The sequence below is a fragment of the Aristolochia californica genome, unplaced genomic scaffold, assembly GCF_029961685.1.
Source record: "Aristolochia californica isolate CCGP_79_NKW_82.1479 unplaced genomic scaffold, dmAriCali1.0.hap1 SCAF_1, whole genome shotgun sequence".
In the NCBI taxonomy this organism is placed as follows: Eukaryota; Viridiplantae; Streptophyta; class Magnoliopsida; order Piperales; family Aristolochiaceae; genus Aristolochia; species Aristolochia californica.
Genome location: NW_027181770.1, coordinates 5576314 through 5603711, shown reverse-complemented (window position 1 = coordinate 5603711; position 27398 = coordinate 5576314). Strand labels below are relative to the sequence as shown.

General features: G+C 37.6%; 4 protein-coding genes across 6 annotated transcripts in view; 2 read left to right on the top strand and 2 right to left on the bottom strand.

The window, feature by feature from the left end:
- LOC137943793 (histone-lysine N-methyltransferase TRX1-like) overlaps positions 1–8876 on the bottom strand; it is a 29716-nt gene extending 20840 nt beyond the window's left edge. For all 3 annotated transcript variants that reach the window (XM_068789229.1, XM_068789233.1, XM_068789238.1), the window contains exons 1-11: positions 8164–8876; positions 7925–7976; positions 7716–7790; positions 6160–6379; positions 4268–4391; positions 4019–4123; positions 2467–2657; positions 2112–2204; positions 1915–2012; positions 374–532; positions 54–197 (exon numbers count right to left, since the gene is read on the bottom strand). In XM_068789229.1, coding sequence (XP_068645330.1) covers positions 54–197; positions 374–532; positions 1915–2012; positions 2112–2204; positions 2467–2657; positions 4019–4123; positions 4268–4391; positions 6160–6379; positions 7716–7790; positions 7925–7976; positions 8164–8723 — 1821 coding nt within the window. In that variant the 5' untranslated portion in view covers positions 8724–8876. The remainder of the gene's footprint in view (positions 1–53; positions 198–373; positions 533–1914; positions 2013–2111; positions 2205–2466; positions 2658–4018; positions 4124–4267; positions 4392–6159; positions 6380–7715; positions 7791–7924; positions 7977–8163) is intronic.
- Positions 8877–11440: 2564 nt separating this feature from the next.
- LOC137943813 (thioredoxin F2, chloroplastic-like) lies at positions 11441–14242 on the top strand. The gene is made up of 3 exons (XM_068789250.1): positions 11441–11788; positions 13713–13812; positions 13920–14242. Exons 1-3 carry the CDS (start codon positions 11514–11516, stop codon positions 14052–14054), a joined length of 510 nt encoding a protein of 169 aa, XP_068645351.1. The 5' UTR covers positions 11441–11513; the 3' UTR covers positions 14055–14242.
- Positions 14243–15749: 1507 nt separating this feature from the next.
- On the bottom strand, positions 15750–21156 carry LOC137957221 (probable UDP-arabinopyranose mutase 5). The gene is made up of 3 exons (XM_068804971.1): positions 20721–21156; positions 17196–17331; positions 15750–16978 (listed from the first exon to the last, which is right to left on the bottom strand). Exons 1-3 carry the CDS (start codon positions 20829–20831, stop codon positions 15936–15938), a joined length of 1290 nt encoding a protein of 429 aa, XP_068661072.1. The 5' UTR covers positions 20832–21156; the 3' UTR covers positions 15750–15935.
- A 2605-nt stretch (positions 21157–23761) lies between these two features.
- Positions 23762–25689, top strand: LOC137957212 (uncharacterized). Its single transcript, XM_068804962.1, has 2 exons — positions 23762–24330; positions 25164–25689. Exons 1-2 carry the CDS (start codon positions 23863–23865, stop codon positions 25224–25226), a joined length of 531 nt encoding a protein of 176 aa, XP_068661063.1. The 5' UTR covers positions 23762–23862; the 3' UTR covers positions 25227–25689.
- The last annotated feature ends 1709 nt before the right edge of the window (positions 25690–27398 follow it).

Sequence of the window (27398 nt, the reverse complement as noted above, 5' to 3'; positions counted from 1 at the left end):
TATCATTTTTATAAAAAAAAAAAAAACAGTATCAGCATCTAAAAATTCCATACCTCATCCATGTGACAAACATTGCACTTATCGAGATCCTTCCAATCAACACGAACAGGTCTGTAACCAGCTGGTTGATCCAGGTTACCCTTAGATGATAGACCACCAAGTGTAGACTTTGAGCATAATCCAGAACCAGGTAGGTCCTGCAAGAAAAGGTTAATATGGTTTGGTCACAAGCAGAACATATTGAACATGGAAGAAGATGGTCTATGTACTTGATGAAATTAAACATGTTACAGGCAACATTAACAAAAAGGAAATGCTATATTCAGGATTACTATATAATATTTCAAAAAAAAAAAAAAAACTAATTGATTACCTGTATTAGTTTTGAAATTTTTCTGATGGAGAAACCAAACATGTAAGAACCAGACTTGCTTGTTCCACTCATTTCTCCTTCTTTCGTATGTGAGCCATTACCTGAATCTATCTTCTTGTAAATTTTGTTCCAGCAAGCAGATGGAGTAGATCCAGCAATCTGCCAATTGACAGGAAAGGAGATTAAAACTTCGCTCATACAGCCGAACTGCAAATTTTATTGTTGACTCTTTAGTTAGAAGTGAAGTTTCTCAAGGGGCGGGCATGGGTCGGGTCGGGGTTGGTTTACGAAAACCCGATCCCCGACCCCGAAACCCAAACCTGAAAAAAAACCCGATTCATCAAACCCGAACCCAACCTGATTACCATCCTTGTAACCTCATCCCCACCCTGTCCCCGTAAACCCGACTTAAACCCGACCCACCCCATCCTCGTAACCCCGACCAGACTCAATCCCGTTTTATATCTTTCTCTCATATGTGGGTCAAGTTCGGGTCGGGTTTGGGAAAACCTGTCCCCCACCCGAAACTCTGGCTTTTTTTCCTGCCCGTCACCGACCCGCGGGGTGAAATTACAAACCCGAAACTGGGTTTTTTGGGTCGGGTCGGATTCCCCGAAAAACCCGGTCCGATGCCCACCCCTAAGTTTCTCCACAACACATGGTTGTTGGTGAAACCATTCAACATTGATACAGGCTAAACTTTTGATTTTTTTAGCTCTTTGGGCTTCTTGTTCTTTGCCTCCTTAGTGATTTTGCATAATTCGATCCCTTAGTGAATTCTCACCTTTTTTAAAAAGAAGCTAGCACATCCAAAATCTAAGAGAATAGTGAACTAAGACAATAGATTTTGATAACCAATTAATAAAGGAGACTGACATAAAATCATACAGCTCTGAGGAGTGGAAAACTAGGAGTGTTAATTCGCGATTCCACAAGGGAATAAACAAGTGAATGAGTGCCAGAATTATCTTCAGAAGGAAGAGATTCAAACAACACCAGCTTTGACAAACCCAAGTCCACTCTAATTAGTTCCCAGAAATGATTGTGTACATGCTGTATATGCTGAGGTACTAGAAGCCACAAAAGATTTCTGGCATGCATCAGTAGAATGATATTCTTCTTTTTCTTTCCCTAAGAGGTTTTCTTATTCAGATGATCACAAGCACAGAAGTGAAAGAAGCCAACACAGCAACAGTTAAATAGAAAGACTGAATAGTTCCAGGGTAAACAGCAAACAGACCAGGAATAAAAGAATCCTGGCCTTTTAAAAAAAAAGGGATTATCAACCAAATATACGCATCAGGTTCTCAACGCCCACAGTAAGAAATAACATGGACTTGGAAGGGTAAATTTACCTGGTTCAGGTTAGGATGATCAGCCTTTCAAGTTTATCAATGAGACCATTTAGGCTAGACATGCCCATACCCCAACCTTAATCCTAACCTGAGTTGGAAGCTGAACCTAGGGCCTATAAGAGAAACTCTAGGAAAAACCTCAGCTACCTCAGAAGTTGATATGCATGGTGGACATCAAACACCTACCTGCAAATCATTATCCAATGTCACTCTAAATAGTGGTCGACCCTTTGACTGGGGATTTCGCAATACTTCCATCTTATAGAAGGTACTTTTACAAGGATCTGCAAGAAAAAAAAGAAGTATAATTGATGGACTGAATAGCACCACACAGAGAAATAGCCATTACGAAATGCAGAGAATTAACATAAGACATGCAGTACCAATAGTTGAAGTATATTTCCTCTCAGCAGTATATCCTTCAGGCCAGATGTATTTCTTGTTGTGAAAATGTTCTGAATCTCGAACAATTCTTCCTGCAGATTAACTGTTCATGAGAAGAATATAACAAGTAATGTCTAGGTTTAAGAAGCATATACTTTCTATCTTTTCTTTTTAATTTTTTTCTTTATTTGCTTTTTATTTACTTCAACTTACTTCCTTGAAGCATCAACACCACTTATTTTGTCAACAACATCCAAAAGCAAATGCACCTAAAAGCAGATCTCAAGTTGCAAATTTTGGAAAAATATACAAGATTCCTTCTCACGAACAAAGGGAAGAGAAACTAAAACTCACCTAGGCTAATCACACGAAGATCTCCAACTTTTAAAGGATAGGTGCAATCCTGAACCCCTTCATCTCCTGACATATTTTCACCAGAATCAACAACTTCTTCTTCCTCATCACTTCCACTCTCACCATCATCAGCCTGGATACCATTTTGCTCCCAAAGCATTTTCTTTGGAAGCTTCTGTTCACTCAGATATCTGGCAATAAACAAAAGTTTAAACTGTGGACATTTTCTAATACGATCATAGAAGATGAACAAGAGAAAGACATAAAGGATAACAACAGCAACAGCCGCAGAAAGAGTGAATTGAACCCATAGGCCACACTTATATACATGAATATACTTGTAGAACTTGCTAAATGACACGATGATCCCAATTATGGAAGATGCATCACTCAGGCAATCCTGATTCAGGTGGTGAAGAAGCAGTTCATAAGAGTCAAAGACCAATTTGGGAACTCCTTTTGGCACGCTAAGGCTGGTGATTCAAAGAAGCTGAGGCACTGACCATACCTGTTTGCGTAAAAGAATCTGCCTCAAAGGAAAAGATAATTATAGTGGTAAGGAGTTTGAAGAATGCTTGCTTAGACCTTCTTGAATACCCTTAACCCCAGCGTCTTGCATATAATCTTGAGCATTTACTCATCATTTTTCAAGATAGGCATAATGTTTCATTAAAGAGCTGTCCATGAAAGTCGCCTGGATTTTTCCCATATTCAAAATTTTCGACAGGAACAAAAACAATCAACCCAGCCCATGATTCTTCTCCACAGAGCCGCTTTTTTTAATGGATTGTTTTCAACAAATAAAGAAACAGAATGGCAGATTGATTTTATTAAAAATAGAGAATATAAGTCACATAATTCCTGGAGTGTTATTCTTCTCACACTACAAAAGGAATATTTTGCTTTTGTTTTTTTTCTTTTGATAATAATGAGAGAGGTGATTATTTTTCTTTGTTTTTTCTTTTGATAATAGTGAAAAAGGGATTATTTTTCTTTATATCTCATCAATGTATAAATTTCCTCTCTAAGCTCATACTGAAATTTTCATTTATCAATTCATTTAGGTCAAAAATAACCAAAAAAATCAATCTTTTGTAATTCGTTTTGAAGCAGTTTAAATGAAAACAGAACATTAAAAACATAAAAAACTATTGAGTTGAAACTCTCGTGCCTGATTGTATTGAATCCTATGAACATTCAACAAGTAAATAAAAGAAATTGAAAAAAAAAAAAAAACTTTTTAAGCAAGATAAAAACATGCATTTTTTTTTTCAAAAGCTGAAAGATAAGGATTAGGGCTTCAAAAATCATCAGAAAGGACAATCACCGGAAACTAATTACAAGGTTATCAAGAAAGCAGTCCCTATAGTGATTGACAAGAATTGACTGAACCCATAGCTAAAACTTGTGCCAAACCTAATGAGGAATAGAAAAATAATAAGCAAAAGATCAATCAGTTAAAAAAGAAGGGCAATTATTTTTTCAACAAGAAGACTGAACCTGTTTTCCTTCAGCAAGATCAAGAATTTTTAAATTTCAAACATATACTTACGTCTTTGCCTCTTCTAAGCCTCGATAAAAACGAGCCTGCTTGCACTTCATATGGAAAGATGAAAGCAGTCCTTTAAGAAATGATATGACGTGCTTCATACTAATCCTGAATAATACAGAAAAAGAAAATGTTTGATTTAGACAGTCTGGCTTAAGCAAGCAGCCATAAAACTCATTTATGGGTCTCTGGGTACCTAAAGTGAAATTTAAAGTAATTGCTCAATAGTGTTAAAGAATGTCAGTAGCAAACCTTGCAAAATCATGAGTCCCAAAAAACTGGACAGGTATAGATCTTTCTCCTGCCATTGGCTTTAAACCCTTGCATGCACTAACATTTGACTCACCAACAACAATTGCCGGCCACATAGAGTGTCCTGTTCATGAAAGCAACAAACAGACCAGTGTGGCCATATTGCATTCAGTTATACAATGAACATAAAGCCCAGATCATTATATACATTATGTCCTTTGACAAAAATATCAGTTTCTCTAGTAACTAGAAGATATTTTCTGTCCTAATCAGTTACACAAGTTACATGATTTTCAATTTCTTTACTTACAACTGATGCTTGGTTGGTGGACCACTTGTCGTCAACAGATCAAAACAAATTATTTTATGAAATTGTGTCACAAAATGCTCTTAGGTGACAATTCACAAATGTAAAACAAAATTTTGTCCATGATATTCAATAGGTATAAGCAAAAAGAGAGCAAGAATATTACTCTTCTATATATCTGGAAAACTTCTAAATCACTACAATGGAGTGCACCCTTTTTCACCTCTTCCTGGCCAATTAACAACTTTTTGGATCAAGAAAAGAACATGCACCAAACCTTAGCTTTGATGACATGAACTCTAAATAGTGCCACTATCACTAGTCTCCAACCACCATATATGCTTAAAAAATGCATACATATCAAAACTAATCATATATGTATTGGTCAATGTAAATGAACTATATGCTCTTTCTGCACCCCAGGAAGTGCACTGAACTAAACAAAGAGAATAGCCAATTGAAGACCAATAAAAGGACAAATCAACAGATAGTGACAGACTTACATATAAATGGAAATATTGTTTTATAAACCCATTTTAACTTTGCAACTGCAACCATGCCCACATTGTATGTCCATATTTTTTCTAGTAACATATTTATAAAAAACCGACACAAAAAAGTTGACGTTATCAAATGTACACAGCTTCTTCATCCATGAACCAAGCATATAGCATACAAATGTTCCTTTCCAAACATTCACTAAATGCCATGTTAATGAATTGTGAATGGCTCACAAACACATCGTAAAACAACTGATTCTGCCTAATAAAGATAAGAATAACTACAAATGAAGTAATGGCTTTGACAAGTAAAAACAGTCAATCATCTGTAGAGGTTCCACCAGCACATGAATTAACTTGAAGGCACCACACTTTACGGAAAATTTGTGGATAGAAATAACAACAGGGAGAGAGAAAGTATGAAGAAGTTAATAAGGAAATCAACTCAGATGAGTTAATGAAAGCAATAATGTACATTGGCCACAAGGCCAAGAAAGTAACTTCCTATATAAGAAAATGGAATCCAAAAGTGACATTTCACACATCTGCAACTTCCTTTTTTTCATTTTTTGTAAATTTTAACATTCATTTTCATTGAACAGAAAGTATTTATGAACTGGAAATATAGATGGAAACATGGCGCTATGCAGCTACAGATTCCAGCTGCTGTTATGGAATCTTTCACAAACCGCTTTTAAGTTTCTCACTGATTTTGGATAATGACTATAGAAGCAATAGAGACATGGGACTGAAAGCGGGCAGGAGACGTAAATGTAATTTTGCAGTATATGAGAATAAAAACAAGAAAAGTAAAAGAATCCAGTTTCATTTTGGAAAATTAAGGGATGAAACAGTCATGTTTTGAATCTGTCTTCTGAAAAATTGCATTAATCTAAACATTCACAGCATTTTAGCTGACTAGATGAAGGCTTTCACTGCCATTTCTAGTTTTACTTCAAATTTTGCTCATTTTGGAAAGAGAATTGTATCCAAAGATATAACTTCAATCAGGATAAAGTTTCAGATGAAGAACATCACAACAACATTGTATCTACAGGAAATTACAGAAAACTTTCGAAGCAAACCTGTAAGTTTGGCCCATATAATATCCCCCGGTTCAAGCTCTTGGCAGTCATCGAAAGCAGCAGCTAATGCAACCAGTTCATCGTAATCCTGGCTTTTCTTATCACCTTTTGACACACCACAGTTCACGTTTAACTTTTCCATATCCTCGCGAGAAACATGAAATTTCACCTTCTCTTTTGAAAGAATCAGACTTTCAATCTCTTCATCGTCATAACCAATCTATAATTCAAAAATAAAATATCAGAACCATTCTGCAATTAATTAACTTAACATGTAATAAATAACTTGTTCATTAAAATCAACATTTCATATTCATTAACATATGGCCATACATACTCATGTTTACATACATGATTGTATCTGACCAGTACACAATGTTCAAAAGTTCATGCACAGCTCAAGTAGCAAAATCGCCGAATCATTGCGTATGCCACATGTGTCTGTATTTCAGTTGAAAAGACAATTATGGATATCATTACAGAACTCTTGCAACATATAGTGCCCAAGCCAACATAACATCCAGGTCTTTTAGCTTTCTTTTCCTCTTTTCAGCAGCATTACCTAAGCTTCTAAAACAAGCAGTAGCTTTAAGATATGTAGCTGAGATCCCACAATTACTTTTAGTGCTCGTTGACCGGGTTTTTTGGTTTGTTCTGTTTCTAAATCATAATTCAATATCTAAAAACGAGGAGAATAGCTAGCGGGACAATGCCTAATCCCACAAACTCCAATCGCATAGAAGAGATCATCAGATTGCTTCAAGTTTTGAAGCACTCTTCATGCATTGACAGACAGTTGGCATAGATTACCTACCAATTGCTGTATACAATAATTCAAAAAATCTCAATGAATTTTTCGTAAATTCATTCCATTTTTCAAAACACATTGCATAAACTCTTATCATTTATCATGAAATTATGCAGGGTAGTTGACATAGCAATATTACAGAGAGAAGACTAGGCCATTATACAAAGACTATGTGAACATCATTTATTAAATTCCGAACTTTTTCAGAAAAAAATTACAAGGAATGGAAAAAAGCAGGAACTTTACGAAGAGAAGTTTAGAAGTACAAAGAGTAATAATAATACTAGTAGCAATACTAAAAATAATAATATATATAATTATTATTAATTAATTAACAAGGACAAAGAAAATAAACCGGAGTTTGAAAAAGTCTCAGAAAAAGGATTTCGGAACAACGTTAGGGATTTTAAAAATTCCCAGACATTATAAGGCACTACTATTTGTTGGAATTGGCTACGTAAGCTTGCCACGTGCACTATTAAGGGAATTCCAATTGGACTACTGTGTTTATGCCCGTTTGATCCACGCAGGCTATAAAGTCACAGCTGCCAGATTCTTAAAAGAGGAAATTTAAGTAAAAGGAGGCAGAGGCACACAGATACTCTCTGACAAACCCGCAAATGACGGAGATTAAAGAGGTCTCACTGCAACACATTTGGCCATGAAGATAGTTAATAAGAGTACCATGGAAATGTCAAGACTGTAAGAGCACATATCCCATTTAAATTATTATGATGAAGAATCATACCTGATGCTTGTTGCTCTCCAAATTATACCCTGTAACCGAACCTGTGTACCATCTATCATCCAGTGGCCAATATACCTACATTTGAGGGTTTGAAGTTAGACACAAAAGAAAGATCTCCGCAACCCTGATCCCACTGCATGATGGCCGTGAGGAGTACAAATAGCACCAGACTAGGAGAAATGAGGATACATTCCTGAAAGAGAACTTACCTTGCATGGCAATCCAACAAACACATTAGGATCAACATTTTCAAAACTCAACCTGCAATAGCATCAATTTGGGTAAGATAATTATGATGGTATGAGACATTACTCCAATATAATTCAAATTTTTCTTTAAAAATGTGAAAAAAATAGTAGATTTGCTTGATACCAAGGTCGATCTTGAAAGCTAGAGTTTTAAACACATTACTGAGAACACAAAAAAAGTAAACAGTATGAGTACTTACTCGACCCATTTCTTCGATGAAACCGAGGTTGAACCTAATTCCACTTTCGGTTTTTCCCGATCATTCACAAACTTCAGCGTACCGGTCCGCAGTGAATCCCTCTTATCTCGTGCCCGTCCAGACATTCGCCTCGAATCACTTGAATTCACTCCCAATTTCGAAGTCTCAAAATTTCTTTCTCCCGTCTTCTTTTCCCCATTTTCCGTAACCTCGTCATCCAAATTCACATTCTGATCACCATCGTCCACTCGAACAATGACTTCCACTTTCTCAGTATCGTCTCTTGGGGTCTCCCCTGCTTCCGATTCAACCCGCGGCCTCTTCGCTCTCCGCTGATAAACCCGAAGAACCGGAGAGGGTTTCTGAGAGGGAATTTCGACCTCGGCGACGAATGTCTCATCGAGCTTCCGAGCTTTAACTTTCTTCGACATGGAGGCTCCGCTGGTGTTTATGCAAGGCGAAGTAGCAGAATAGAGGTGAGTCAGGGGGACGTACCGAATGGGCGTTCCAGTCTCGGTTTCCTCGTCTTCCTGGAACAACTTCGGTACCGAGAGTGCCATTAAAATAGTCAGAAGAGCTCTGAAATGGAGCTCCTCTTTAATTTTTTTTCCTTTTCTGGAACACTAGGGTTTTAATGAGAAGGGAATCATGAAATCTGGGGGCTGAAGGAAGGTTTGGGCAATTCTTCTCGTTTCCCGCCGCGCGGACTCTCAACTCTGATGCTCAAGGGTCAGGTGTTTTGCGCTTGTCCAAAGTTACATTGTTTGTTATCCCAGACGCCTGTGAATAGAAACATTTTCTTTAATTTTCTGTTTCCTTTTTCACCTAGGTACGAATCCATTGCTCATCACTCTTTTTTTCTTTTGTTTCTGTAATTTTCTCTCTTACATTTGATAGCTATCTTGAGTTTGCATTTGTTCATCCCTCCACCACTTCTGCTCAACCAATCTAGTCTCTACATTTCATTGTTTTATGTGATTTCACAAACAGATCAAATCAGATTCTCCATTAATTTACAACAAAAAAAAAAAAAAAAACTGATAGCAGATGCTGGGCTACATGCTTTATGCAACTTTATCAAAGCTAATCATCAGTCATATTCCAACTCTTGAAGATCAATTTGTAACTCCAATGAAATGTGAAGCACTGGGTTTGGGAATTGAGAGTTTAGTTCAAACTCAAGGATTCATTTGTTAGATAGCCATGTTTTCTTGAGTTTATCATGAACACCCAATATGAGATGTCCATGTTAATACATAGAGTCATCTTTCAGTAATCAATTATGAGATGTGGCTGGAACCAGCTAATGATTTTCTGTTTTATAACGGCTATTTTCTTTTTTAAAAAGAGTGTCTTCTAGAGGGTCTACTTGAAGAGAGAACTGATAGTTTGCTTTTGTAGAAGACATTTGTATATGCATGCAAAACACATACATATATACATACATATATACAAAAAAGACTGAAAAAGTTGAATAAATAAACATTTGCATTTTCAAAATAATTTGATGGTTTTGTCATATATTTTGAAAACATTGTAAATGAGGTATTAGAAACAAGTTTTTGCCATCTAATTGTCTTGTAATTTGTTCACAAATGTACTTGTTTCAAATAAAGATAATACAATTAGTTCTACTCAATCTACATAACATGGTTAAGGCCAAGAACAATTTACTTGGGATTTGTTTCAATCTGGGGTGAAAACAAACTGTCATTGTTACTTGAAAGCTAATAGATTCATTTTGCTTGCAGGTAATTCATTATGCTTGAAATCCATACACTGGGGTTTTGAAATCCATATTGGTGTAGATTCTGCTAGCTTTTTAGTGACTTTTATGTTATTCATTGGATTAAACTGTTGAATTGTTACTATCTAATATGAGATTGAAATTTTACAAGATAGGATTATCATTTTATGGATTTAATTTTTTTTAAAATAGGTATCGTTTATTTTTGTTAAAAATAAACATTAATGATATGGTATTCTCTTTTACATAGACTGAGTGTTTTATGAAGAAATTATCAGTAGATTTGCATAATATTCTTCTTTATATGTACTAAGTTTTTCATACTAACTTGTTCAGTGCTTCTGTATTAAAATTGAATTTCTTACAAAAAACTTTTTTTTCTTTCTTGTGGAAACATTAGAGTTAACTTCCCAAAGTGGGTATGACAAAATAATTGGTGGTGTGAAAGAGAATACAAAAAGTTTGGTTAAAATGTCATCAGAGTTAGATTTTTTCCCTCCCCTCAAAGATTAATTGTGTTTTTTTTTATATATACTCTTTTATTTTTTTCCTTGTATGGTAATGAATCTTATAATTTTAATTATAAGGCTTCTCTGAGCATTTTTATAAAAGCAAACTAACTCAATGTTTCAAATCATTCTGTCTTCATTAACTCTCTAATTGTAATCAGATAAACCAAAAATACCTTCCTTGCCAGTAAGATATTTTCAGTAGTTAAAATGGAACCTATTTGCAGCCTCCACTTGATGTTAAGGGTGTGTTTGTACCAACAAGAAGGTGTTAAAAAAAAATATCATAATTTTTTTTTATTGGGTTAAAATTTCCTTCATCTCTGTCATTTCCAAGGATGAGAAAATTTCCCTTTTTTTTATTCTTCTTACCTTTAAAAAATGTTAAATAAGATGAGAAAACGAGTCTCCTGCTGCTCCAATAGGAAACTAGAAAAATATAAACCAAGAAGTACTCAGACTGGTTCTTGATTTACTCTCACTTTTAAACTTATTTTTATTATTTATAGAAATTTAATTTTATTTCTAGTGTGAAAACAAACACCAGAAGTGATTTTTCCATTAAAAAACAAAACACCCATAATATTATTTAAGCTTAAGAAAAATTGACAACTTATATATATTGAAATTGAGTAAAAAAATTATTTTTAAAATACAAAAATAATATTATAAAGAAAATAAATTCTATTATTTAGTAAGATCGAGTGGCCAGACTCGAGACAAGTAGCATAAGATTTGAGCAAAAAGAGAAGGATAAGAGTCTCACTCTTCTCCGGGTCTCAAACTGGACCGGTCAGAAAACCGTGGTCGTAACCGAACTGCAACGACGGGTCCTCGTTCTTAGCTCCTACACGTGGGAGCAGACAAGGAAGAGTACAATAAAAAATTAAATCCATCTCTTGTGGGCCCACTTTCCTGTCCGCGGAACGCGAATATCCCGGTTATTGCGGCTCGATTCTCCGGCACCCTTAGAAATATCTCACATTTTTTCTTTTAGATAATTTATTATCGATCTATGTGGTCGACACTGAAACTGGAGTAGTTCGAACGCGGCGCAAAGCTTGGAGTCGGACATTCGGAGTTCGATTTTGTAAATGGCGCTTCAGATGTCTTTGACACCTCCTACCCCTCGTTCTGTCGCTTCGGTTTCGTGGTCTTCCGCGTCATCGACCTCGGTGGCATTGTCGGATCGTCTCCGGAGATGTGGGGTTTCCACGAGTGTGGTGAGGAGGAGGATGAAGGTGCGTTCGAGTTTGGAGACGGCTGGCGCTGTCGTTGGGCAGGTTACGGAGGTCAACAAGGATAGTTTCTGGCCGATCGTTGAAGCTGCGGGGGAGATGGTCGTTGTTCTTGATATGTACACCCAATGGTATGCTTCTTTCCTATTGATGTTGTTTTTCTTTCTTGATTCTTGTTTTTTTTTTTTTTATGGTCTGGACTTGGGATTAGTGGGAATTCTGAGAATGGAGGTTTTTGTTGAGTAAGTTGAACGGGACGCTTTAGTGTAGGTGGCTATGTTTTTAGATTTTTCCAGAGGCAAGTGGGTAACTTTTTGGTAGTCAATCAGTAAAGATTCGTTCCAGTCAAGTACGTGTTACTGCTTCTGGGGAATTTCTTTGTGAAGAGGAATTTGGCTAATTTGCCATACGTAACGATCGGTGTCAGTGATAAGGTTGGGTCCGGAAGCCCGATCTTTCGACATAATTAAATTCGTAGTACCGACCTGTTAACAAATGGTAAGAGTGAATAATTTGAGCTTCAGAAGATAAACTGAGAGGAATTATTGGTGAAAGCAAAAAAAAACGTGTATTATATCAACTCCACATTAGCTCAAGAGGCAAAGATGGAGAAATAAAAATAAAGAAAAAAGTAGAAAGGAAAACAGGGTACTCATTGGAGACAGTGAGCTGTTGTTTTGCAATGCCTCGTTAGCTAGCTAATATTCGTTGCTGAGTTCTTTTTTGGTATGCTACAATGACCATCAAGAGAAAAGCAAGGATGTTGAATCTTGTCCATGAGACAAACCCATCATTTTGCATGAAAGAAGAAATATGAATACCTGTAGTAGTTACATTTAGCACTGCAATAGGTATTTGTGTCTGATTGCGTTCCTGCATGCAAAAATCCACCATACGACAGATTTCTGACCTTCAAACCTAGTCTTCTTGGTTAGTGCTTTCCCTTATAAGAGCATTCAGGACCTATTGACAACCACTTGTAGTTATCAATCCGAAGTTGCAGCTCTTTAGGTGTCAGTACCTGTCATGGAGATGCTGTTGAGATCTTGAATCCAACAGGATTAAACTTTGGTGCTTGTTAGTATAATGTGGTCACCTCTCTGCTGAACAAGCTTAAAAAGAAAGGCAATTTAACAAGGTCAAGAAAGTTTATGGCCTGTGCAGAGAAGTTAAGGCTTTCAGTCTGTGCTTAAAAGTGTTTGCCACAAGTGGCTGAAGCTGAATACCCTTTTGTTTGATTGCAAGCAATCGTATCAACAAGTCATAAGTGTCAATTTCTTTTTATGAATACCCTTTGGTTCACTTAGTCACTGTCTTGCTCTAGGCAATGTAAATCAGAAGATGTCTGTGCACTTATGCAACAAGTATATTGTCTATCGTTATGTTTCTTATTGGATTCAATGCTGCTTTGGCCTGGAACTGATCCTGTTAATTAGATTCAGAGTCCACGAGAATGTTATTTTCTCAGACAGGGTTGGTCCGTTACTCAGGGGAATGGAGTCTTTTGACAGCCTTTCCTCCAGGAACATTTTGCAACCTTTCGTCTTCATTGAACCACAGAGACCCTGCAGATAGTTTTCATAATCAAACTAAGGTCTTTGATCTGGGAAAAGTCAGATCCTGAAGTGGATTTGTGGACAAAATGATGTTTTTGGCTCAGGCACGATATAGAATCTGCTCTGCAGCACAATGTTTATAAGTTTATTTTCTTTTCAAAAAAAATTCCATGAATTTGTGGTTTCACATAGTCAGATAAGATTTACTGATTTATAAATACCAATAGGCACAGTTTTAAAAAAGAAGACCACCGAGAAATCAATTTTTCTTTTCTTTTCTTGAAACCAACTGAGAACACTATTTAATTTCTCAAATGCAAAGTCTTAAAACATTTCTTCAGTTTTATTTACTGTAGTTTCTCACTCTCTAGGAATAGTGGAACTCTTTATCTTAATGCTACCCATTGACATCTAAAACTGGACATAGAAAAACTGGATTTGTATTAGGTGAATTTAGTACAACCTAAATGAGTGTGTGGTGTCCTTCTTGATTGTGCAGGTGTGGTCCGTGCAAAGTGATTGCTCCAAAGTTTCAGGAGTTGTCTGAGACGCACTCAGATGTTGTCTTTCTTAAGCTTGACTGCAATCAAGACAACAAGGTTGGTCATGTGCTCCCTTTGTTTTGTTTCCAATGTTTGTTGCATGTTCTCTCTCTCTCTCTCTCCCCTCCCAAAGCTTTGAGCAGTTTATTCATTTGTTCTTGCAGCCATTGGCAAAAGAATTGGGGATAAGAGTGGTGCCCACCTTCAAAATTCTCAAGGATGGCAAGGTTGTAAAAGAAGTAACAGGAGCTAAACTTGATGATCTAATATTTGCTATTGAGACTGTTAAATCAGGTTGATCCTCTTCTAGCAGTCAGATATAATTACTTGTTACTTTCTATGATCATCATCATCAAATGTTCATAATAATGTGTACATGTGAGCAGTACCTGTATAATAGTTTCATTTTACATGTCAAGAATCTGGGATGGTATCACCAAGTTCAGCTATAAAGATAAATGCGGCAGAAAGCGAACCCTTGAATGAACTGAGTTGATAACTGACAGCACCTGCTTAATAGATATGCTTGTTGACAGATTCTGCAACAGGGGAGGATCTTTGGTGCATCTGGGTTAGCCTCTACTAGTCTTTTCTTTGTGCCTATTGCTGTATTTTCCAGACTTTCTGAGTAGAGTGTCATCTTTTCTGCTTACTCCTTTTTGGCGTACGGAAGGATAACAAAATGGTTCAAGTGTTAATATCTACTTCAGAGAGTGAATATTTAGTAAATATATAATTAAGAAACTTGGCCGATAGGATGTTCTAGAGTTAGTAAATACTGTTTCAGCAAAAGGTTGGACTTTCATGACAAGAAAAGAAGTGCATCGTCAGAGTAAAAAAAAACAAGGCAAATTTGCAGAATGATCAGACGAGATGTAATGTGGACCTGGAGCCACTTCCTCCCAACCCATCATTCTGAAGTTTTTGGCCACAGCAAAAGCCATTGTCACGGTCTCCAAACTGTTGACAGGCTGCCTGTGGTAAGAAACATGAGGTGGAGCTGAGAGCAGTCTAATATACTATTTTTCAGCATTCTTATATAGCTTCTTTATATATTACATTGAGAATGTTGAGGATTACTTTCTAAGTAACTTGCTGGAATTCTAATCTTGGTGCATTTGAGGGGTTGAAGTTTGGTCAGTTGTTTGTTTTGGTCCATACGAAACGATGGGAGATTTTGATGATCTCTAATGGAAATTTCAGCAGCAGGGGGGGCATTTGCACTTCTTAGTGATGTGGGTCATTAAGGTTCTTTCATCCAAGATAAATATTCATCGATCCTTGTATGACTTGAGATCACCCGAGAAAAAATTTCTCCGCAAACAGATATTTAATTTGATATCTAGGTTCCCAAGAATATGATAGGCAACCTAGCCATAGACACAAGTGAGACGATGCGAATGTACAGGTCCGTAAAACTCACAAATTTCCAACATTCAGAACGTCCACAAAGACCTATCAGAAAGTAGCTAAATCTGAATATACACTCAACCATGATTATATAAACTTCAACAGGAAAACTTTTAGTAAAATAGGAATTATGAAACTTCCCATATTATGAAGTCTCAAATCTTCTTATAGAATTTTCCAGTGAAAATTTCCGTTAACCAAAGATCTTTAACATGAAACCAAAGTATGAATAATGAGAAGCCAATTTACATTAAGTCATTAGTTTCCAACGGAAGATCAATCTCAACTTTTTTGAGTGTGGAGATTCGTCTAATCCAGAGATACCTCGTCCCCTAAAATTTTGAAGAGTTCATAATTTGTCAGGATCGGAAAACTGAAATTGGATATGAAACAAGATTCAAGTATTAAAAATATAGAAAAAGAAAACTTCTGAACACATAAATGTAGAAAACCATTTAAAAACGAATAAAAAGTGTAAACATTAGGATGTTAACTGGGTTCAGCATCAGGCTCACTCACTTGAGCAATGGCTGTCTAATTCTGAATGACCCAGCTTGCCTGGACAAAATCATGAAGACTGAATGCAAAACCAAACATCTAGATCTTATTGTTACTGTCTTTTAAGTAAAGATTTCAAAGACAACCTGATCTCCACAGTTACTCCCATAGCATGGTAAACAACAAGGAATTCAGTAAGGGAGCATTTTTTGGGGGTACAAACAAAATGGAGAACATAACAATGTCCGCAGAGACGAGTCCGTTCCAGATGCTTAAATGGACTTAGATGTAACATTCTTCCACAGCGTGATCCACTCAACCATGGCATTCGCTACTTGCTCAAATACAGGGTCCACTTGTCCCAACCGGTCCTTCACGAGTCCTGCAATCTCAATCACACATTGCTCTGCTGTGACTGCAGTTCGTGACAGCCTTACTGACCGGAAGAATGGTACCACTTCCTCCAACAGTTTCACACCCTCCCACTCCCGTTTCAAACTCTGTAACGCATCAGATCCTTCATCTTTGTCCCTCCAAACATAGGGCAATCCATTCTTGACTCCAAGCCCCAAGTGGTCACACATAACTTTAGCACACATGCCGCACCATATGTCCTCCATCGTCTCCCACCTCTTCTTTCCTTCACCTGAAAGCCGAAAACCTGGGAACATCGCAGGCCCCACCACCTCTCTGTTGAACCCAATATTGATTCCACTGACAGGCATCATTGTACCCACTGGCACCGTCAATACAGCATCTACATATCGAGAGTTCCGTTCTCGAGGTTTGACAAGTTGAGTTGGGGCATCAAAATCTGCTACATTAAGCCAAATTCCACATGATAAAGCACATTCTACCCCATGACGGAGACTGAAGGGGTACCCTCGAACAAAATCTGCACCTTCCCGATATGGATCGTAGAGGGTGTTAAAGAAAAAGGGTGTAGCTGGGGTACAAAGATTTGTAATATGTTGAGCTACAGGATCCACCAGCTGACCCTTGTCATCTCTTGCTGGAACACAATCATCATCAAATGCAACAATATACTTCTTGCGGGAGATCAGGTAACCAAAGTATCGGCATGAGTAACCAGAGAAATTGATAGATGATGATGCAGAGCCCATCATTTGGTCCATGTCAGATTTGGTGTACAAATTGTAGTTGAAGCCAGTGGGAATTTTGAGGTCTCCTTTGAGGTCAGGATCTTTGATAATTATGAGGTGGAATCTGGAAAAGAAAACTCGCCATTCTTCCAAGAAGATGCTGAGGTCGGCCCGGAGAACAGCAATCACAATATCAACATCTTCGTCCTTGACTGTCAGAGACATCTTTGAGGCTACAAGGAAGTTACGGATTAAAATAATTCTCCTCTCAGTGGTGTCTAAAATTTCCAACCAATGCACAAACAGTGGTTCTCTTCTGAATCAGAGCTTCAGAATTTCTCTGAACATCCTACAGGAAACAGTTTTAGAATGTAAGAAATATCTGGAGAGAGCACTAAAAAATTTGGAAGCGTCTAGTTCATAAATGACCCTTACTGGTGGGGAGGACAGGTGTGATAATATGCTGGATGTTAAGGGCCTGAATTTCAGAGAGGATTTCTTCACTACCAGTGGCCATGAACATCTTCAGAACTCTCTCATTAAGTTTCCCGGCACTTAATGTTTTCTGCCCATCAATGTAATCATAGCAGTCAGCAATTCAGACAGGGTATGGTGGAAAGTTTGCAAATAATGGAAAAAATATCAACTGTCATCATTTCATGTACTAATTTTAGATCATTGTACTTTCCTATGGCAAGGTTATGTACCCAACCTTTTATAAAATATCTCTTTTAAAGAGTAAAAGAAAAAAGCAAAACAACCATGTCATTTTTAAGGTATAACAGCCGACACCAAAAAGAAAGGCAATACGTAGTATTATAGAAAAATTTCCTACAAACATGTAACCTATTGTTCAGCTATTATTTTGAGCATAAAGATGAGACACTAATTTCCAAAAAAAAATTCCTATCTATTCAAGAAATGGCCAGCTCAAGTTCTTAATCTCTAGATGGTGTACTGAAAACAAATGGATTTCTTTAAACTGTTAGAAATTTCTGAATTAATTCAAGACCCTTGCTGATAATTATCAGGTGTTATCCTTTTCAGGTCTGATAAGAACAACTATAGCTGCGACAGTGACGACTAGAGATTCACACAAGTAGGCAGAGCTGTTTCCATAGCAGGTTGCATTAGGGGGTGAGGTCTGTCAACAAGTGTTTTGCCCCTTAACTTTTTCAATCGCTTTACCCTCTAACCCCAGCACAGTCCCCATGTTATCATTCTGGCTTCTACACTCAAGACAAAGAAAACACTAGGGAATTCAGCAGATAGATTATGTATGCACTAGGAAGTTGATGGGAACCTAAGAGCTTCTCAATGTTCTTCCTCCTTTGAAAGCCAGAAACATCATTATAGATCTCATTCCTCTTGCTGGCCTTGCTTCCTGCCTGCCTCTCGCTATGCCATATTGTTGGATCATAGAAATTCTAAAAAGACCTTACTAGGAAAGCTTGAGGCATGTGCAGTTCACAAGCTATCAAACACCATGCATTTTTCTGATGTAGTGTGTGTGTGACCAACATTTAAGAAAAAAAGTTAGAGGTGTCTCAGAAGTGAGATTAAGCTAGTGCAACCAAGTCTTTCTGCAGCAGTTTTGTCTGTAACAATTTTATCAACCACTTGACTAGTATGTCTCCCTACGAGATCTTATTGTGCAATCTCCTTTGCCAGGTGTGTAGAGGACAATTGCCAATAAACAAAAGAGAAGTACTTAATCAGAGATTAAAGATTCACACTGCTGAACAAAATCCTTGTCAGCAGCAGACTCTGTTATTCTATACTTTACCGCTTTACTATTTCCTACTAGTCCCTATAGCAAGTTGCGTCAACCTTAAAATGTTAGGTAACACAACCTGCCATTTAAAGTCTAGTCCTCATTGGTTAAGGGATTAAGAAGAAAGAGAAAAGAAATCAAAATAATAGAAGTCTTGCCTTTTTCATGTATTTTATTTTGAGTGAGTTTTCAAATTTTTTTTTTAATGGGTGTTAGGATCCTGTAATGTCCATAATGTTTCATTGACACATTACAAACAGGTGCTAGGGACAATAAAAAACATGTAATGCTTAATATCTATGGGGTTTTGAGAAACTCTAAAAGTATCAGTTCCTGTAAAGCCAAATGATTTATATGGTAGAGGACTACAGACATGATAAAGGTATTCATACATCCACATCTAAAAATTCAACTTTGTTGCTAAGGGCTATACAGTAGCTATGATGCAACTCATTCAGCTAACCCACAATAATGGACTTTTTTAGTTTTAAATCTTAATCAATTAAAAAAGGAAAAAAGTTGGGTGCATCAAGATAACTCCAAATAAAAGAGAAAAGTGGAACATCTTTAGACGACAAAATGTTTCAGGTATCTGCCACATTTTCCGCTGGTCTTCAGTGAACAAGTAAAGCTTCATGAACTCTTGTGATGATTCACACTGTAAAAAATATTAATTTGAACGCCAAATTCTTCTAATCAAACAGTTCAAGACAAATACCTATAAAAAATTAATAGATAAATCTTTCCTAATAAGCTTAAGAACACTCCACACATTCTAAAAAATATTAAATTGAATGCCAAATTCTTCTAATCAAACAGTTCAAGACAAATACTTATTAAAAATAAATAGATAAATGTTTCCTAATAAACTTCAGAAGCACATTTCACTTTCTAAAAAATATTAATTTGGATGCCAATTTTTTCTAATCAAACAGTTCAAGACAAATACTTTTTAAATCTTTCTAGTACACTTAAGATAAATAAATCTTTCTAGTACACTTAAGAAGCACTTGATTTCTTTCAGAACTAAGATAATCAGAGAAGTTCAACTAATACTGCATTGGATTATACCATCTTGTATGAGGAATCAATTACTCTCCTCCATTATGGTTCACTATCTACATAAGGCAAATATAACATTATGTTGTACATCTCAAGTAGCACACAAATTCCAGTTGACACCAAAAGTTGTAAATGGAGAAAGAGGAAGCCACAGTCACCCTTCAAAAGCAACAATGCGCTGACTGAAGAAAATTAAACATTAACAAAAGAGGCTTGCGCAGTTCAGAGAGCATAAGCAGTGATCTTCTTTCCAACAGAAGATATTAGAATATGCAGTGACGTCTTGTTATCTACACAATGTGAAGAAATAACTAACTACAAAAAGTTCCAGATTCAGACAACTCAAAACTTGTCTTAAACTGTACGCTCGTTATGGCCCACTATTCATAAACTAGCTGAATGCGGGAACCAAGAGGAAGCAAAGAAAAAAAAGAAAAAAAAGAGGCTCATTTACGACATGTTAACCTATTTCTGGTATTTCCACCAGAAATTGCACCAAATAATCTAACCCAAAATTCTCACAAGACAAGCGCTTCCTAAGGAGATAAGAAAAATATGAAAACAGCACCAAATCTAAATTGTTAATAGGCCCCTAAGGAACCTACCTGTAAAGTGCAGACTCCCTGACATTCGGAAGACATGAAATGTGACCCACTGTGTAAATGACCGCAAAGAGTTTTCATGATCATAGTGGATGCCACAAATGCCAACAAACAGCTCACAAAGATGAACACCCACTCAAAGAACGAAGCCAACTCTGAACATCGACAAAGAGCAAACGAGATGAACCCGTGCTCAGAGACAAAGTCAACTCTGAGCACCGACAAAAAGCAAACAGGCGGACCCATTTAGTAAGTCAGATAAACACACAACCAGCTCTCACAAAATAACAAATTCAAGGGGTCTTTGCACGGTTCAAATTGTAGAACAATCGAAACTGAATTTTAGGATCAAAAGCGAAAATTTACACCAACCATAAAAGGCCACCTCCATAAGAACAATGAAATCAACCAGATCACGACCACATATGCGAACAAAAGTACTCCACCAGAAAAGAGAAAAAAAAAACGATGAGGTAGCTAATTCGAAAGCAAGAGAACAGAAGAGGGGGAAAATACCAGGAAGAGCTCCAGAAGAATGGGTTCTGGAATGTTGGAGAGATCGGTGATGTATGCGATGTTCAAGAGCGCCGAGTCAATTGCGAGAGAAAGAAGTGAGGGGGGTTTCATTCATTCGCTTATATAGGTGAGCGACCAACGGGTACCAGGAAAAGCTGTCTCGCCCTGTCACCTCTGTTCTCTCCGCCTACAACGTTCAGATGTAAGACCACTTTTCCGCCCTGAAATATTTATTCTCCCTTGTACGTCCTGGAGCACACCCACTCGCCCCTATCTAGTTCTTCACTTCGCCCTGAAATTGTTCCACGACTGGAAACTATTTCTGAAGACTCTTGAGAAAAGTCAGGAGACGACGCCAAGAGCATTACAGATACTTCCAAAAGGCCAGCAGTCCAATCGCATTGCCAAAATCAATCGAACCCAGAACTACAATTTTAAATACGTGATTGTGCCGTTCTTGTCGGTGTCTGTGTCAGATATTATTCCAAGGACCATATTTAAATCATGGTTTTTTCAGCCGGAGGAGTCCTTCGAATCCGCCCTATTCATCGATCAAGTTCAAGCCCAAAACAGAAATAAAAGTTACATAGGCTACCCAAAGAGCTATATAGGCCCAACGCCCGCAACATAGAACATACAGAAAAAGAGTCAAATGGATTAACACCATTCCTGTTCCTTCGATCTTGTTCGATAAATTTGTAGATTCAGCCCAAGCAGCTTAAGCAGCTTGCACCAGTCCTTGCATTGCTTCCATCTGGAACAAGTAAGGGATCTTCAAGACTGGTTCCACCATGGTGCCTCCTGATTTATCATGCTTTATAGAATCTTTTGGTAACATTTTTTATGATTGATCATGCTTAAATTAATGATCAACCGTGTATTTATGCTAGACTACATTATAGATGATCGATCAAACCCATGTAAGTTGATCAATCATGCCATATGCTAATGTACTATTTTTGACATTTAAGCATGATATAAGTTATTATAAGAGATTTACCATTGTACAAAAATTATTTCGATAAAATATAATTTTGAAATATTTCATGCCCTAAAGTTCTATAACTTAGATTTTATTAAAAAATCGGAGTTTGGTTGACTTCCAACATACATAACTAGAGTTTTTGAGATTTTTAATGATACTCAACCTGTGGTATTTAAATCTCCGTTGATCCCTTTAATGTATTTTTGTTTTGAGTTTTGACTTGACAACATGATTGAGCATTTTTTTGTCTTGAATTTTTGTCATAGACCTCGTAATATATGTTCTAGAATGCTTGTTTCTAAAATACACTAATAACACTGTTAATCGCATACTTTCAAACTACCCAATTATCATCAAAATAATGAAGATCAACATAATTGTACTCTTGGTTTAATAGGCCGAAAACGTAGGTATTTTCATTCCAAAGAATATGAATCATAAATAAAACTTTTTTTATACATGAAATATGGATTTATTATTATTGAATAAAAAATATGTAATTTTTTTTATTGAATTATTGAGTACCCTATTGCACTAAAAACCCTTTCTCTTGACTTGGATCAAATCAGTCGAGACACAAAACTTGGTTGCTCTAAGCTATTGTAAATGGAAAAGAATCACAGCCCCTACCAGTTCAAAAACTGCTTTATTTCTACTTTGTTGCCCACTATCCTTTAAGCATCATATCTCCCCTTTCTGCCGCTTTGGTTTTTCAATTCCATTAGGGTTTTTATTTCTTCCTGGGAAAACGACGGATTGAAGCTTATTAGATATCTCCCGAGTGGGGCTCAAATCATGGTTTGATTTGCAAATGGCACGCCTCCATTAAGACTACATGGCGGGTGGTTGAGTAGCACTTGTGGCTGGACTCTGCTTTTATTTTCTCAATTGACTGGACGACTCAGAAAGGGACTTGAGGGAAATTATCTGCTTGTCCTTGCGTTTCCCATAAACTCAACCCGCTTGTATCCCTATGGTTTATACAACAGTATGGAGCTCGGTGGAACCGTCTCGTAACACGATCTCGACCATCCGTGACGAACCCGTTGCTTTCCTAGTAGTTGATTGAAGAATCGGGCGGTTCAATCGGATGTATGGAGCTCCCTCCCCCCCAGAGTACGTCTACTGGAACGTGACGGTCACGAGAGATCGGTAGCGGAACAAAACTGGCCCCACCTAAGCATTCCACCTCACCAATCATCGCGGGCATTGCGGGGAGACAGCTGGCGGGAAAAGAAAACTGAAATCAGAAAATCTCCATGTTTATCTGTTGTTCCCCGTCCGCATATCGCGATAATTAGCCGAGAAATCGTCCCACGAGGCCTGCTGGACGCGATTATTATATCCCACCGCTTCGACCGTAGATTCGACCAGCTCTGAGACGGCTGCGATAAAACTACCGAAATGCCACGGTCGGTGTTTATGGTCTGGATTGCGACAATGAAGATTTGGTATTATTAAACTTAGAAGCAGCTGTTTGCTCGAGTGCATGTGTTAAGATGGGGCCCATGTGAAATTATGCCGAGACAAAACTATAATGATCGGCCACCCAACCAAGTCTAGCCCTTTCTCTCTCTTCACATGCTCTGCCTTCTCTCTCTCTCTCTCTCAATCATGAACCGCCTTTCTGGCCAAAGTTGGCGCCGGCGACTTGTCAATCGGAGGAAAAAAAATATTATTAAATATTATGAAATGTTATAGAATTGGTGGGCGGACCAGGGTCTGGTAAGAAATGGACCGTGATTAATATCTGGGTCGGTCCGAGTAACGAAGAGCAAACACAAAAATATTAAAAATGAGGACACATTAATCTGCACCGTTCATCTCTGTCCCCACAGAAAGGGACAAGGAAATATGCGGTCCCACAGAGAGTTGTACAAAGTACAAACAAACAAAAATCGGAGTTGACGAGATGATCGACTCCGTTGAGCGAATTATCGTATAAATCACGATACGATAAGTTGAAAAATAAACGCGAGACCCCACTCACTAGCCTCCAATTATTGTTTATTCCACCTCTTCCGTCTTACTGCCCTCTCGCTGCCAGCCCGATCCCTTGTTTCTCTCTCTTGTTTCTCTCTCCTCTGTCGCCGCTAGCGCTTACTACATCTTCTCTCCTGCTTCCTCTCTCCTGCTTCCTCTCTCTCTCTAAAGGAAATGTTACCCTTCTCTCTCCTCCTCTTCTTTCTCTTCACTCTATCGCTGTCTGCGCCTTCTTCTTCTTCTTCTTCTTCTTCTTCTTCTCCCTCCGCGACATCTTTTTCTTCCATATATGATGTGCTGAAATCTCACGGCTTGCCGATGGGACTGCTGCCCAAGGGCATCAGGAACTTTGTGGTGGACGAGAAGGGACACTTCGAGATCCACCTCGACCACTCCTGCAATGCGAAATTCGAGAACGAGGTCCACTACGAGCGGAACGTCTCCGGCGACCTCAGCTACGGGCAGATCGGAGCGCTCTCGGGGATTTCCGCGCAGGAGCTGTTTCTCTGGTTTCCGGTCAAGGGCATCCGAGTCGATATTCCCAGCTCCGGCATCATTTACTTTGACGTTGGAGTTATTTACAAGCAGTTCTCCCTCTCGCTCTTTGAAACGCCCCCCGATTGCAAAGTGGTCGATCCCCCGGTTAGGATCGTTTTCTTCTTCTCCATCTTTTACTGTTTTTCTTTCTCTTTCGTGTGCTGGTTACTTGATTTGGATTCGCTTCGTTTTGCTCGTGTGGAAGGCTGTTTTTTTGTGGGCGGACTGAATTCTGATCTGGACCGTTACGTGGCGGTCTTTGATGCAATTGTTGGAAATGCTCTGTTTTTTTAGTTGTTTGACTTGAAATGAACTATCGTCTTCTTCTTTAAGAAAATGAAAAAGAATGGAAGATCTCATGATTTTTTATGATCCTTTTAGCTGATTTTTTTTTTTTTTTTTAATATGACGAGAATGTTTCTGTGATGATTTCCTTCGGCTTATATATAAAATTATGCAATCTTTTCTGTTTGCACGAAGTGCCTGTAACAGTTACGGTTTACTTGTTTTTCCATGTTCAGTGAGATATTTATTTTTGGTCCTGTAATCTTCTTGTTTTGCAGGAGGAAATTTTGAAATTTTGATTTTTTTTATGCATTGACTTACTTTCATATTTAGTTGTAATCGTAATTATCTATTGTTACTATTACATTGTGCTGAGTATCTTGTCTAGTATCTACTGATAGAAAGATGATCATCCTATCCTTCTTCAGCAAATTCATTGGGACTCAAAAGATTGAGGATAAGCTGTATAGATATAGAGAACGGTTACAAATTGATAACAATTTGCTCAAATCTGTGATTTCCATTGAAGCATTTCTTATTGATAACTGCCCGTTGTGATTGTAGTCAATTGAATTGAACTTCTGGCGATCTTCCTTCCAGAGAACTGGATTACTGTGTCAATTATCTTGATATTGTTTTACTGGTAATTGCAGGGTCAATTGGTAGAACTACAGAACGATCAGCTTCATGGAGATCTCCTGAAGGCCACTGGGTAGACGTCAAGGAAGATTATCAATTTTTTTCATAGTGTGTGCTTGCATTAGAGTGCAGACTAGTCGATGGGCGCATAGAGGCATGCCGGAGAATTTTGACCTGAGGAAATGGGACGACCAATTCAGCACGGAAAGAGCAAGAAAAGGCTGAAGTGGGCAGAGTAGTAATCTCAGATCAGGGTAATTTTGGATGGTAATTCTGTTAAAAGTATGTCGATGGGTTGGTTGTTCTTTTTGATCTTCTATATATATCTATAATGGTAATGCTCTGTGAAAAGGAGTACAATATTTTTTTCTCTGTTAGTATGAGGTGGAGTTGCTGAGTGCTGGATCGAGTCTTTCTGTATATGCGGGAATCATCTGTTCTTATGTATTAATATCTCTGATCTTGTCTTAGATTGAAGTACAAAGTACAAAACATTTTATGATCATGAAAGAAAAACGAAGGTTTCCCTTCCTTATTCTTTGAGCTTTTCTCAAGTTTTAGATCTGCTGCATGATAAGCATAATCCTTTTAGTTATTCTATGTTGTATTTATCTTGTCATATAAGGTGTGGTTCAGTTCTTCCTCTGAAGTAGTTCAGTTCAATATCTAACATGGTATTAGAGCTGCATCTGCCATCCTTTTTTTTCACTTCTTCTACCTCTCCACCCGTAACTCACTCTCTGCCAAATCTTCCCAAGCTGAATCACCCGGACGATGCGCTCTCGATTCAGTTCTAGACAATTCACTTTACGGTTCTCTTGTAGGGAATTTTAATCTGCTTCATTTCATTGGCTGCTACATGCTTGCACTATTGTTTGGCATAGCTTTGCCATTACCCCCCTGTTTCTTACAGAAAAGAGACTGTCCATGAAGCTCATCGTAGTCACTCCAGATTCCAGCAAGCTTGCAGCATTCTGTGGCCTGATTTCCATTTTTTCCCAGTTTCTCCTGTTTTATACAAAAAAGAGACCGTCCATGAAATTCATCTTAATAACTCCAGAGTTCCCAGCATGCTTGCAATATTGAGCCCAGCAATCACATTGCATTTTACGTATTTCCTCCTCTTGCATACAGAAAAGAGAGTCCGCGAAGCTCATCTTAATGCCTCTAGAAGTCGACCCATTTGGCAATTCTCCACAGATTTGTGATGCTGATTAACAAGAATTAGTCCTTTTTTGTTTTTTTGTTTGTTGATTAAGGCTTGCTAGCGAAGAAGATTGAAATTGTTTTTTCTGCTGTTAGGTGTGATGATCACTCAATCGCTAGTGTTTTGTGGGGAAGTATGTATCTTACCTTCTTAGGGTGAATTCCATGTATTATGGATTAAGTTGGGTAAATTCTTTTCAGCGATGCTGGCAACCATATAGAGACAGAGGCATTTCTCTGAGGCTGATGAAGAGGACATTATAACCCTGAAAACTCTCTGGGTAGAATGAATTCCTAAACGCTAAACCCTATATACAAATTTGTCTAAAAACTCCATAGGAGGATGATTAGAAACACCATTGTTGAGATATTCTCTGACTGCAAAACCCCTAAGTGAGATGATTATAAGAAAATTGAATCAGCATATGTGGCACTAGGTAAATTGATATTACAAAGTATTTAAATTATGTCACATTTAAGTAAAATTTGCTCTTGATGTGTAAAGAGGGGTTCTTTTCATACATGTAATATCTATTCTATATTGGTATATACCCAATGGCCAATTATCTGATTATAATATTTTACATACCTAAGTTATCCGAAATATGCTTATGGGTTCAAAGATGCAAGGGAGTTCAAAAAAGGTAGAGAAAATGCCTCGAATCAATGTCCAAGTACCATGCACTTTCATGTCATACTCTTAGGAAAAGCTCGAATGGCCTTAAAGGTTCTTGTACTCAAATTGACACAGGTGGAATGTTAGAGAATACAGAGGTAGGAGACAACTCTTTTTTAAGGGACTCGACAAAATAACACCGTAAATTTTGAATCAATGCAAATGTTTGACGTTGTTAACTACTTGTTGATCAAGAAAAGGGTTTTGGGAAATCAGATCACCTAATTTCACCTAAAATAATTACACATAAAAATATCTTTCACAGTTCTTCTCCATGACCAGTCGGGTTCCCCTAGGTTTATGAAAATGCATTCTGGAAGCGCAGAAGGAAGGGAAATTAACAATTGAATCCTGACGGATTGAAAGA

Bases quoted from the DNA above. Each gene is read 5' to 3' on its own strand.
- LOC137943813 (XM_068789250.1), top strand. From the start codon at position 11,514: ATGGCGCTTCAGATGTCTTTGACACCTCCTACCCCTCGTTCTGTCGCT. The intron at 11,789-13,712 runs GTATGCTTCTTT...TTGATTGTGCAG, and splicing joins CTTGATATGTACACCCAATG to GTGTGGTCCGTGCAAAGTGA. The intron at 13,813-13,919 runs GTTGGTCATGTG...TTGTTCTTGCAG, and splicing joins ACTGCAATCAAGACAACAAG to CCATTGGCAAAAGAATTGGG.
- LOC137957221 (XM_068804971.1), bottom strand. From the start codon at position 20,831: ATGAAACCCCCCTCACTTCTTTCTCTCGCAATTGACTCGGCGCTCTTG. The intron at 17,332-20,720 runs GTATTTTCCCCC...ATTGATGGGCAG, and splicing joins TTCTTCTGGAGCTCTTCCTG to AAAACATTAAGTGCCGGGAA. The intron at 16,979-17,195 runs GTCATTTATGAA...TGTCTCTGACAG, and splicing joins TGTCCTCCCCACCAGTAAGG to TCAAGGACGAAGATGTTGAT.
- LOC137957212 (XM_068804962.1), top strand. From the start codon at position 23,863: ATGTTACCCTTCTCTCTCCTCCTCTTCTTTCTCTTCACTCTATCGCTG. The intron at 24,331-25,163 runs GTTAGGATCGTT...TGGTAATTGCAG, and splicing joins GCAAAGTGGTCGATCCCCCG to GGTCAATTGGTAGAACTACA.